Source organism: Osmerus eperlanus, chromosome 6 (assembly GCF_963692335.1).
Source record: "Osmerus eperlanus chromosome 6, fOsmEpe2.1, whole genome shotgun sequence".
NCBI classification, from domain to species: Eukaryota; Metazoa; Chordata; class Actinopteri; order Osmeriformes; family Osmeridae; genus Osmerus; species Osmerus eperlanus.
The window spans coordinates 12,402,908-12,416,131 of record NC_085023.1 but is presented as its reverse complement, the minus strand read 5'-3'; the positions used below and the strand labels follow the sequence as shown (position 1 = coordinate 12,416,131).

Genomic DNA, 13,224 nt, shown 5'->3' with positions numbered 1-13,224 from the left:
AACTTGTTTAACTACATGCTCTTATGGTTCTTCCCTTTGGCACTTACTTTGGTTGTTCACAATGTGTGCTTCATGTTTTGGCTACTCGCAATGTTTTGTGGCTATCTCGTTGTTATGATCAGTGACCTATGCACTTTGTAAAGCTCTCTCTTGGAAGTCGCTTTGGATAAAAGCGTCTGCTAAATGAATAAATGTAAATGTACTTCGGCATGCTTTTAATCGCACTTTGCCATTCAAATACGCCTGAAATGGGTGCAAAAGCGTTAGTACATGAGGCCCTGTGTGTATTAAAATACTGTATAAAACACTGTGTGCCAACTCCCGTTTGTATTTCACTTCACATCAGTGGCAAAATGCATCAGGCATAAACTGCAAAGCTTTTATTTGTCTAAATTTGATTTTTTTGGTTTCTGTTTTTTTTTATTGAGTGTTATCCTCTAATTTGACTGTGCTAGTACATCATCATTTACATTTCTGTGACACAAATAGTGGTGTTTTGTCAAATGTTGGACTGTAAGTTTGTCTTGACTATTTTACTCTATGTGTCACTCACATAGACACATTTGGCATCAACAATCTCACACCTGGAGTGAAGGAGACTCAAGTCTTCAACATAGACTCCAGGTGAATATCAGGCCTCTTTTACTCTATTGGAAAATGAACTAGTGTCGTGGTATCTACATTTCTCAGATCACATTTGAAATGATCTAAAGTACTTGTTCAACCTCCACATCATCTAGTCACTCATGCAGATCATAAAAGCAATTTCTCATTCTTTTGACCAAATTGCCAATGCTCTGATACATTCATGCAAATTATAATGTGGCCTGCAATTTTCGTCTGTTTCCTACATTATTAATTGCTTATTTAGCGACCTTTCACCTTCCCTCGAGTCAAAAAATAGTGTCTGGCGACTTTCTATACTGTTGCAATCTCCATTTACGTTGTGGTGTGCAGCAGGAGAAAGAGAGAGAGAGAGAGAGAGAGAGAGAGAGAGAGAGAGAGAGAGAGAGAGAGAGAGAGAGAGAGAGAGAGAGAGAGAAAGATAGAGATTCACTGTGAGACACGCATTTCAACGCATTTGTCTGTTGTGTGAAACACAACAGACACAACAAATTGCCAACTAGTATAAAATAACATAACGCAGTGTGTCGGTTTTCGTCCTGTCCTCCCCAATTTTATGAGTAACCAGCTGCCACTGACACATTCCTGGAATTACAGCCTCTCTCATAGTTGAAATATTTAGGAAACGCCCCTTTTAAAAATCTAGACCAACCTTTAGCCAGTAAACAAGTTATAACCTACAGGTCTGTGCACAAACTGATAGATCTGCAAGAGCTTGGTGACTGAACAGGAGGAATCATGCAACACGTAGGTTCTTCATAAGACAGACAGCCAGAAAGAATACGCTGTTTTAGTAATACAGTAGCCTAATTGAGAAATGCAACACAAGAACGAATTGCAGATGCTCTGAATGCAGTGTTGTTTCTAAGGGCATGTAGCATAATTGACAATACTAAGAATTATTTGTCAGACTTTTTCTGCTGACAATTCTGAGATACTAGCTACAAATAATACTCAGATATTACTATATACATTGATATTAAGAATAAAAGAGCAATCAGTGGAGAATAAATTGTGTTATTGCGGTAGTATTTGTGTGAGAGGCTTGGTTTTCTGAGTGAGCGTTTTGGCTTCGTTGATGAGTTTGCCTGTGGTTGCATTTGAACTATTATCTGCCAAACTTATTTCAATGTTGCATTTATACTCTTGTCTTTTAAACTTGTGTCAATGTTGGGAAAAATCTTAAAACTAAAAAGTAGGATATGGCTTACATAGAAATTAAAATCCAACAGTTGCAAATGATGATGATTTACAAAGTATGATACACGCTATTTACATTGATAGACTTTCTTTCATTTTGTTTATATTACTGGATGTTTAAGGGTATTCTTGAATATTCTGTAACCTTTTTTTGCCTCAACAGAACGAGAGTCCTACAGAGTCCTACTCAAATCTGAAGGTTACTGTTCTTAGAGCAAAGACCAGCTTTTCCCGTGATTATTGTGAGTGTCCTCTAAACATTCACAAATGTTTAAGCAAACTAAATAAATCAATATTATCATCGTGAAACTACATTAAACTTGGGGGAATTATAAACAGAATGGATGGTTATGAGCATGAAGGCATGTTTGCACAGAATTGACTGTTGACTCTTACGGATTGTTGTTGTAGTATTATTGTATTATTGCTCAGTTTATGCTCAGGGTTCCCAATTATATTATTGTGCATATATATTATACAGATGAATAACATGCTTTTTGTAAATGAAGAAATACATTGTTATCCCTGTTCTTTGCTGCTACAATTTCTCCATATATGGATCCATAATGGCTTCTCTTGTGTTTATGTATAGGGTCAGAGTCAGACTGCTATGTCACTTTACATCTGCCCACGGCCTCCTCGAATATTCACCGTACCAAGACTGTCGACAATAGCAGCACCCCGGAGTGGAATGAAACTTTCGACTTTAGGGTCCAGACTCGTGTAAAGGTAAGTCATGTTATCCTTTTTGGTCAAGCAGCAGTCAGAGCATGATTCTATGATCATACAACTTCTGATAAGACAGAGTCATCAAAATAAAGATCAGTAAAGTTTTCTTACCACAACTGTTCATTCAAACTCACATGGTACATGAGATTTAACACCATGTTAAGGCCAGTTGGTATCAAAAACCTGTTACAAGTTATTCTGTAATGTGATGTTAAGCCTGGAAAAGGAGGCCACTGAGTATATTTGCTCATGCAAACGTGACACATTCAATGTACATTGCTGGAGCTTCTCCTTCCGCGACCTCTCCGGATAAGCGGTTGACGATGGATGGATGTAAATTGCTTGACTATAAATTTAACTAGTTAGGCTAGTTTCTATCAATTAGTCCTATCAGATTATTATTTGGAAATTAATGAAAAAAAATATGGAAAGAATAACATAAATCATTATTTTTGTCTTCAGAACATCCTGGAGATTAGACTGTATGATGAGGACACTTTCATAGATGGTGATGACTTGTGTTCAGTTGTGTTATTTGACATCAACAACCTCGTACCAGGAGTGAAGGAGACTAAAGTCTTCAACAGAGACTCACAGGTGAATAATAGGCCTTTCTGAAACTTTCAGGAATATTCTAGACCTTGGAGTATTTAGTAGCATATAACTTAATTGTATGGAATTAAAGTATGTATTCTCAGATACTGTATTTAACTCAAATAAACTTAATTAAAAAGATGAAATCGATATTTGGATGTACTGTATTCTTAGTCTGGGTTGGATGCTCTATTTCTTTCAGACGAATGATGAACTGTGGATGGAATTTCAGCTGCTTGAGTGGTATGTGGCACACTGACTAAATGATGCAATATGGCAAGATTCATGCAAAAATCCATTACAAGATATTTATATTATTATTTTTTCAGTGGTGATCCTCCTTGTAAATATATTTCAAACGGAGTCCTAATGGTAAGTATTGTGGCATGCTAATGACCTGATCAGTTTGTGACACTTTGTTCTACTATGTTAACAGTACCACATTTTATATTATGTTTTAGAACATTTTATCACTGTAATCATTAGACTCATGTTAGTTTTTTGTTTGTATTTGTTTTTGTACATCTTAACCCAGGAGCTGATCGCTGCTATAGTTATTTTATCAGTAATTTGCTAAATGTTGTATCCTAGGCTGCCCCATTCACTGCTGTGGATGTTAGTTTGATCAACAACAACTGTGAGTAGAGGGTCATATTTGCTAAATTTCTGTCGGTCAGTTAGTTGTTCATGGTGATGTATTGTGTTTTTACAGTGAAGCCGGACATTATTTTGAGACTAACAGGAGCATATAATGAAGATCAAAAGATGGCCAGTTCAGAACAAATAACAGCGCTAGCAAAAACCTTGCGGTTCTATGTGAACAGAGATCTGGAGACAGAACTCATGATAGTGAGTTTACTTTTACCATCTTTCATCTGGCTACTCATCAGTTACATTATGTTGTTCATATATGTTTTGTGATGATCTGTTCTCCCCAGAATCAGCTGGACAGCTCGAGTGGCGGTTCAGCAAATGCTGTTCAGCTTAAGAAATTGCCAGCTAAAGACCAAGTTAACGTGTCTATTCCCTTTGGAGAGGTACAGTAGGTACTATATAAGTACTTGTAAAGTTGTGTATGGCCTAGAAGGATCCAAACAGAAGCATGTGACTTTTACATTCCAATTCATCTCATTGACACTGAATGTTTTCCAACACAGGAAAAGCTGGACTTACATTTGAAAATGGAGGACTGGTAAATGTGCATTGCATGCATTAGTGTCAATGTTTCCCATTCTATATATTATAAATTAGTATGCTTATGTGTACACACAATATATTATTTACAGCCCAGAGAAAGATTTTCAAGTTCGTTTGGATTTCAACCTTTCACCCCAAGAGAAGAAGTTCCTGGAGCAGAGAAGAGTGGTGGTGGATCAGGCCTTAAAGAAAGTGTTGAAGCTTAACTCTGCCCGTACACTCAAAAAGGTACTCTGAAAATACATTTCCTGTGAGGTCACATTAACTTTAATTAGAAACTGTAAAAATGACAACAATATGCAGTTAAAAGTCTATCAGATGTTCTTTAAGTCTATGTCTACTACTGCGTCTCTGGCCCAGCGACCATCCAAGTGCTGCTCATTTATTTTCCTCCCTAGGTACCTGTAATAGCTGTTGTGGCCTCAGGGGGCGGGACTAGAGCTATGACTGGCATGTATGGGAGCCTGAGGGGCCTACAGAGAATTGGCCTTCTGGACACTGTGACTTATATTACTGGAGTGTCTGGTTCTACTTGGTGAGTATAGGTATTAAGGGGAGTCAGGAGTCAGGTGACTGAGCGGTTAGAGAATCGGGTTAGTAATCAGAAGGTCGCTGGTTTGATTCCCGGCCGTGCCAAATGACGTTGTGTCCTTGGGCAAGGCACTTCACCCTACTTGCCTCGGGGGAATGTCCCTGTACTTACTGTAAGTCGCTCTGGATAAGAGCGTCTGCTAAATGACTAAATGTAAATGTATTATCACTCTTTAAGTGGCCCCTTATAAACATGTGTTCTAACAGGTCTGTGTTATTGAAACACAATTATCTTTAACACTGCAAAGTGACTTTAAAATCCAGCCATTCCAGATTGAAAAAAATAAGGTGTCAAAACAACTAACCACAGAGCCACGTCCCTGTTTCTGGGCCATTTTTACATTTCAAACTTGACAATCCCTGAAAGGCCTAGTGGCAAGTTACTTAGGCTGGTGATGACACAGGCATAACCTTACATGTAATCAATTCCCTTGGCACAGTCATAAATGCTATTCATCAAGATTATGCTAGCATGACTAGCAGATGACTTCCTTCACCACTTTAAGTCTATGGAGGGTCATTTATATTTATCTGAAAGTAAAAGTGAAGTGAAGAGTGAAGTAAAACAAGTCAATTCTAAACTAGCTGTGTGTGCAAAATAGTTACCCCAAATGCTACAGATTTTAACCAGTGTGCGAATTACACAATGACCCCCGGAAGAGTCTACCAAACCACAAAGCATAACTATGAACGCATCCATAAAATTCCTTTTTGACAGGGCCATGGCCAAATTAAACGAGCAAGATGATTGGTCCCATTGTGACATGAAAAAGGCAATTGCTGAACTGGAGAAGGAGATCACAAAGAGTGCTCTTAGTGCCTTCACCATGGAGAAACTGCAGTATTACCACACTGAAACTGGAAAGAGAGAGCAGGAGGGACACCCGGTGTCACTCATAGACATGTGGGGATTGGTCATTGAGGAGCTGACCCATGGGAAGGTATAGTACACTCATGATACTACACAACACCTCTGTGTTACAGTGCAAATCAGAAGTAAAAGTTATATAATTGCGTGGACATGGAAACGTCATTGTCGTGCATCTATGCTGGACCCCACTATGTACAAAAATCATTGTTCAAGCGTCCCTTGAATTTTTGGCAGCCTTAAGTATATGTGTTAATTACTCCACTGTTTGTTAAAAGAAAAACAGCCATACTCTGTCTGAGCAGCAGAGGGCAGTGTCAAAGGGCCAAAACCCCCTCCCCATCTACACTGCTGTCAATATGAAGGAAGGAAGGAAAGGCACTACAGCTGAGAAAGGTCATTAAAGCTCCTCTTCAGCTAAGGCAGCTTCTGGTTTCCTCTTGTTATAGGGTTTTGACTTCATTTAGTGTATCTAAGAAATATAGATATAGGACATTTCATATGTATATTAGATGTGATTTATGCTTCACATCTGTGTCTCATACCTTTCTATTTCATTTCTTCCTTTCCTGTCAGAATGGTGTGAGTTCACGCCATATGAAGTGGGGATCCCAAAGTATGGGGCTTTTGTCCGTGCTGAAGATTTTGGCAGTGAATTCTACCTAGGATACATGATCAAGAAGCTCCCAGAGACACGTCTCCCCTATCTGATAGGTGTGTTTGTGTACATCTAGGCATGTTTGCACGTGTGTATCACAGTATTTATCATCTTCTCTGTCCGTTGACAGGAATCTGGAGTAGTGTTTTCTCTTTGAACCTGACTCAGCTGTGGACAGCTTGCACTGGAATGCTACCTTCCTGGAGCCCATGGCTGGGGGAGAATGTGAGCAACATAGGTAACGACCTATTTCTCTGCAACACAGTGGTTAAATAGCAATAATGCAACAAAAAACGTTGTTTCATCCACACATTCTGCTTAGTTTAGAAGTATTTCCAAGGTGTGCATCCCCTTAGCTACACCACAGTCCTGATAGTGATTAGTGATTAGCCAGTGTTTGCTTCAATTAATTTCATCTGCTCTCCATCAACTTCTCCCAAACTTCTCCCACATAGAAGCAGACAGTGAGCCAATTACCCTGGACACATATCTCCTCACGCCGATCACCAGCACGGCTAGCGTGGTCTCCAGCTTTTTCAAGAGCCGACCGGTCATCACTGAGATATACAACTTTATGCGTGGATTCTTTATGCATTACAATTATAACAAAAACTCAAACTTTACCGCCTGGAAAGGTGACTTGCTGCACTGTTTCATAAACACTGTGAAAATGCGTTTAAATACCTTAGTCTTTTGCTGTTTCTAATTCTGCAAAAAAATATTACATTCTGTTAAAGGGGATTTTACAGTTGGCTAAAACAGAATCTGGGACATAAAATGACTTACATCACTGTTCTTTCTGGCCTTCCATGTTTAGATAGCCACCCTGATGCCTTCCCAAACAACCTAACACCAGCTGACTCCAAACTGCACCTAGTTGATGCTGGCCATGCAATAAACATTGGTTGCCCTCCAGTGTTGCGTCCCCAGAGGGGTGTAGATGTCATCCTGACTTTCAGCTACTCATGGGATCCGCAGGATGTTTTAAAGGTAAATAGTAAGGGAGCAGCCATTTTTGAATTATGCAAAGGATAAATATCAGAATTTTATAATTTAGCTGTTTGCATAGTCTAGGTAGGAGGTAGTATTTGATTGGCTATGAACCCCTATCTGAAAGTGCTTGAATGATCTGGTTGTCCACTGCTACTATAAATCAGTAGTCCATATTGATAGATGATTTTGTTCCATCTAAGGTTATAAAAATGACAAATGATTACTGTGAAGACCACAAGATACCCTTCCCCCACATTGACTTCAGCAAGCTCCAGGCTGAGCCTGTGAGAGAGCTCTATGTATTTGAAGACAAAGAGAACCCAGAGGCTCCCATTCTGCTGCACATGCCACTTGTCAATGTTTCTTATCGAGAGTTCAAGGCTCCTGGTAAGTGCTCTCTGAGGATGGCAGGACTACATTCTGTGAAAGCTGTCATGCCCTTTGTTGTCTTCAAACAGTAAGACATCATTTGTATGTACTTTGATGATACTTGACAGGTCAACCACGGAAAGGTGAGGAGGAGATGGAGGCGGGGAAAGTTGATGTTAGCTCTGACTCTTCTCCCTACAAGACCTCCAACCTGACCTACTCTGTGAAGGACTACAGGTCACTGGTGGATCTCACCACCTACAATGTTGTCAACAACAAGGATGCGATCTTGAAGGCTCTTCGCAGTTCCCTGGAGAGGGCAGTGCCTGTGAAGGAAGAAGCCAATCAGGATCATTGCCACCACTAACATGTGGGAACCCTGTTAGAGTAAGAGAAAACACACCAATAATGGGTATTTAGAATTTAGGTTTTTGTCAATCTAAAATATTCCGTTCAGTGAGGAAAGTGGTAGAATTTCTGTAGAAACATTGGTATGGAGAACCATGCATGTTTCACAAAGACATGGACATTTAAAAATACTATTTTATAAGGATTTGGTTATTCCGCCAAGAATTAAATTCAACACAGTTTGTAAGGCCGGGTGTCAACCTGCCCCCCACCTCTCATATGCTAAAATCTGGAGTTGCTGGACAGAGCTTCTGCTTGATGAGTCTCACACCTCATTGTGTAACTTATTGTCGCATTGCTAGTCATATGTTGATGAATAAGGGTCAAGATGTGGTCGGATTGGTTGTTCTACAGATAATAGTTGGGTATAAAGAGAGTTGTGAAGCAACTTGTGAAGCATTCTTGATCTCCTGAGAACTTCTCCTCAGCTCATTCTCCTTGCTCATTTCTTGATTTATTTATCTGATTTTACAATAATCGTGGTAGAGTAGGTAAGATTTAAAACCTTAATCTTTGTAACATGTTTGCCTTGTAATTGATTTCATTCATTTGCAATGTTATTATTTAACTTTGACCATTCTTGCTCTGATTTCACCCATAGACTCAAATAACTGTAATTCCAGCATATTTGGTTAACTCCAGGTTCACAATGACTCTTATTGAGAGACTTGTTGCTCTTGTTGGTTAGTTGTAACTGACTTAAAACTATTGTACTCGTGGTGAAATATATTTTTGTTGCTTGCTTTTTTTCCACAGGTACACCCTTGCATTTTTGAGGTTCATGTTGTTTAATTGTAACTTGTTTAACTACATGCTCTTATGGTTCTTCCCTTTGGGACTTATTTCATTTTCACAGTGTATGTTTCATGTTTTGGCTATCCGCAATGTTTGGGGCTATCTCGTTGTTATGATCAGTGACATATGCACTTTTGTAAAGCTCTCTTTTGGAAGTCGCTTTGGATAAAAGCGTCTGCTAAATGCATAAATGTAATGTAAATGTAATGTTAATACACTGTTCAGTTTACCTCTCTTCCTTTAGGGAATAGTTTTGGTTGTTTGCCAAATCTTAAACTCCCCACGGTTGATCCTATTGAAATAAGATAAGCCTGAAAATTACCAAGACATTGATGTTTCAATACAATACTTTCCACATATAAAATCTCAATCAGTATTTGAAAACCCAAGGCATGATTAACTATACCATGTGTGATTGCTATGCTGGAAGCACATTTGTTTAGTACATTTAGGGAGGGGGGGTCTGAGACAGCACGAAGGTTAAAAGAAAATGCTTCACTTTATTTTTGTAGGGGATTATAACGAGTACAAAATAAGTCAGACTAATCCAGTCAGACTAACTTGCTCTGATTGGTTGTTTTACAGATAATAGTTTGGTATAAGGGGAATTATGAAGCATTGTTCTGGGGATTCTTGATCTTATACAAATATAAAGTGTAGACCAGGATAGGCCTATATATAAATAAATCCAGTGTGGAAGGAAGTTTTGGGGGTGATGGGACATAGAATTGGGGGTGGGGGTCTCAGGCACATCAGTCTGACAGCTCGCGGTACAAAAGAACGCCTGAAACACTCAATCTTGCACCTGGGGGAAGAGCCTGTAGCTGAAGTTGATCTTCATCAGCCTCAGCTCATCATAGAGAGGATCGGAGGTGATGCCCAGGATGGTCTCTTGATTTTGTCCATCATCCTCCTCTCCACCACTGCCTCCTGACTGCCCAGTTTTTGACCAACAACATTTGGTTGGAAGGTTACACAATCTGAAGAATAGACCCCATTTTAATATCTTATTGTTGATATTTAAATCTTTGTGTTGAATAAAGATGACCTTAGACTGGGAATTCAATTCAAACTGTCAACTATTTACGACTTTAAATGCCTACAAAACCATCTATTTCCAAACCAGCCAGCCATGTGCTAAAGGCTGTACAAAAGCACCAGATGGTGCCAAAGCAAAGCTTTTCTCTACTTCTAAAATATTCAGAGAGGAAATTTACATACCTCACATTTCACCCCAGAGTGTTATAATTTTTCATATTTCCAGTGGTATCATTTAATTTGATGTAGACTACATTTATTGAGTAGACTAGAGGTCATATAAGATTATGTAAAATAATGATTGTTCTGATTTCTTTTAACATAAGAAATACTACTGAAATTGAATCATAACGGTGAGCATTATCTGTTGCTTGATGGGTCTCAAATGTAGCCTATAGTAAGTACAAAGCAGCTATTAAACTTCACCCACATAAGTTCAGGAGAAGAAATATTGTAAACAAAAACCTCAAGGTTTTTAAACCACCACACAATAATGTTGTCTTAAGAGCCTTTACTTGTATAAATACTTTGGATAGTTGAGTTATTTAACTTTTGATAGTTATTACTTTGTAGTTAAAACGTGGATCTTAGGTCAGAACAAATAAAAAGAGTGAGATTAGTGTTAGACTAACCTGGTTTGAAGCCAATTCACCCACAACATTATGATATCAAGTGATTACTAATGAAATAAAGTGTGTAATCTCAAGAATTAAGGGAATTCTTAGTTTATTGTACTCTTAAACACAGATGTGCAACAACTACATTCGTCAATAAAATCAACTAGTGTTTCGTGCCAATTTCTGCAGCAACACTTCCCTCTTGTGGACAAAAAAGTTACAAATTGATTTATAAGCATGTACACACAATAAATGTAATCAATAGCCTACCATAACATATGTAGGATACCACAAAGATCGGAATCAACTTGTACTGAAGGGACAGCTTCAACTTCTGCTTTATTCTCCTCTGCACTGCAAACGTGACCTGAAACGACTAAATAATGTGTTCATATTACTACTTAATGTGTTGGAAAAACATTAGACATTTGTCATTCGAAACACTAAAAGAGTCAGAATCAGAAAGGGTTTTAATCGCCATGAAAGTTTGCACAGACGAGGAATTTACTCTGGCAGGAAGGTGCATACATTCAACATATAGGAGTAAATCTTAAATAAGTGGTGTAAGTTTAAACAAGTCTAACTATACTATACAAAAGGTCTAATAATAATTAGACTAATACTAAGGGGACATGTATGTAAAATAAAATGAATATAAAGTATAAAATAGCTATGATGTACAGTATAAAAATAGAAGTCTGTGGGAGCCCTTGGCCTTGTTGAAGAGGCCAGTGGCAGATGGAAAGAAACTGTTCTTGTGGCGTGAGGTTTTGGTCCTGATGGACCGCAGCCTTCTGCCGGAGGGGAGTGGCCGAAACAGAGTGTCCAGGGTGGGAGGAGTCGGCCACAATCTTCCTTGCTCGCCTCAGGGTCCTCGAGGTGTGCAGGTCCTCGAGTGTAGGCAGATGCGGATGATGCGCTGCAGTCTGCTCTTGTCTTTGGCAGTAGCGTACCAGATGGTGATGGAGGAGGTGAGGATGTTCTCAATGATGGCTGTGTAGAAGTGCACCATCATTGTCTTTGGCAGGTTGAATTTCTTCAGCTGCCGTAGGAAGTACGTCCTCTGTTGTGCTTTCTTGGTGAGGGAGCTGATGTTCAGTTCCCACTTGAGGTCCTGGGAGAGGATAGTGCCCAGGAAGCAGAAAGACTCCACAGTGTACACTGGGGAGTCGCACAGGGTGAAGGGGGTGAGTGCAGCTGTATTTCTTCTGAAGTCCACAACCATCTCCACTGTCTTAAGAGCATTGAGCTCTAGGTTGTTCTGGCTACACCAGGTGTTTTGGAAAAAACATCACACTGTTGTAATTATGAACATGGGTAACGATTATGGATTATATGATTGAAAATGAACCTCTAAATCATTTTTTTACCTTTATATGCTATATTACTGAAAACCAGATGCAAAGCTGTTGACTGATGAGTATTGCCACTAATATGTAGAAGATAATAAGCCCAAAAGTGCAAATAATATTTAGGGGCTGAGGGCGAGAGAAGATGGTGTGTATGTTTCTTCCATAGAAAACTACAAGGCCCAGATATCATGGACTACAAGGCCCAGATATCATGGGACAGATTTACGACTGTCCCATGATATCAACCCAGTGCAGCTGGGTCTTCAAGGCCAGAGCAAGCCTAAAAAATAGGAGAGTTTTCTATGCACCTGTAATCTGAAGCCTTTAGAGAGAGAGACCAATAGAGTGTAAAATGCATTATGCATCTGTGACAAACAGTAATGTACCAATAGCAAAATCACAGAACTGATAAGGTTTTGATATAAAAGAGGAATGTCCGGAGAAAAATTCCAGTCTGCTCCCGGGAACACTCACTTGTTTAGATACGTTTGTGTCTGAATAAACTTTTGCATCAAACTCTGAGTTCCAGTGCGCCTGTTTGGACTTAGGATCTAACCCTTCACGACACTTAGAACTATTCTTCACTTCAAGACGTAGTATATTTCACAATATAAGGAAACTTACAAAAGTATTTACATCATTTCAAACATTGAGAAATTGATCAAACGTAGTACATATTTATCCACTTCACAGGTCACCAGGTTGTCAGCTTCCCACCTATAATCAGACTCGTCCCCACCAGAGATGAGCCCAATGATGGTGGAGGACTTGAGACAGGCTGGCACATGGTATGTCTCCAGGGAGGTGTTGAAGACGGTGGTGAACACCGGAGACAGCTGGTCAGCGCAGTGCTTGAGGGTGGCAGGGGAGACAGCGTCCGGCCCAGCTGCTTTGCGGGGGTTCTGCCTCTTGAAAAGTCTGTTAACTACTCTTTCCTGAATGGAGAGTCGTCGTCTCTGTGTTGATAGGGGGGGGAGGGATAGTTCAGGACAGTCCAATTGTCTGTCAAATCCACAGCGAGGCGAGAGTCGTTAGTGGAGTGGGGGGCTCTGGGCTTGAAGTTGATAATCTGCCTGAGCTTTTGAGTTAGAGAGTTGATAACCACCGTCGTGATACCGCTTATTGTGATTGCGGTTGTTAGGGTTCATGAAGCCGGGGAACTGAAAGTAATCCAGAGCATGTTGATCTTGA

At 39.6% G+C, this 13,224-nt stretch overlaps 1 protein-coding gene across 1 annotated transcript; it reads left to right on the top strand.

Annotated features, from left to right (window-relative positions):
- Positions 1-1,328: 1,328 nt before the first annotated feature.
- Positions 1,329-9,721, top strand: LOC134022212 (cytosolic phospholipase A2 zeta-like). Its single transcript, XM_062463547.1, has 20 exons — positions 1,329-1,371; positions 1,988-2,066; positions 2,417-2,553; positions 3,016-3,150; positions 3,350-3,390; positions 3,477-3,519; positions 3,739-3,784; positions 3,860-3,996; positions 4,086-4,184; positions 4,305-4,339; positions 4,434-4,572; positions 4,743-4,879; positions 5,654-5,876; positions 6,082-6,199; positions 6,380-6,517; positions 6,592-6,699; positions 6,917-7,096; positions 7,279-7,451; positions 7,655-7,841; positions 7,952-9,721. Exons 1-20 carry the CDS (start codon positions 1,363-1,365, stop codon positions 8,188-8,190), a joined length of 2,403 nt encoding a protein of 800 aa, XP_062319531.1. The 5' UTR covers positions 1,329-1,362; the 3' UTR covers positions 8,191-9,721.
- The last annotated feature ends 3,503 nt before the right edge of the window (positions 9,722-13,224 follow it).

Coding starts and splice junctions, on each gene's coding strand:
- LOC134022212 (XM_062463547.1), top strand. Junction 2,067..2,416: donor CAGCTTTTCCCGTGATTATT/GTGAGTGTCCTC, acceptor GTTTATGTATAG/GGTCAGAGTCAGACTGCTAT. Junction 7,452..7,654: donor ATCCGCAGGATGTTTTAAAG/GTAAATAGTAAG, acceptor GTTCCATCTAAG/GTTATAAAAATGACAAATGA.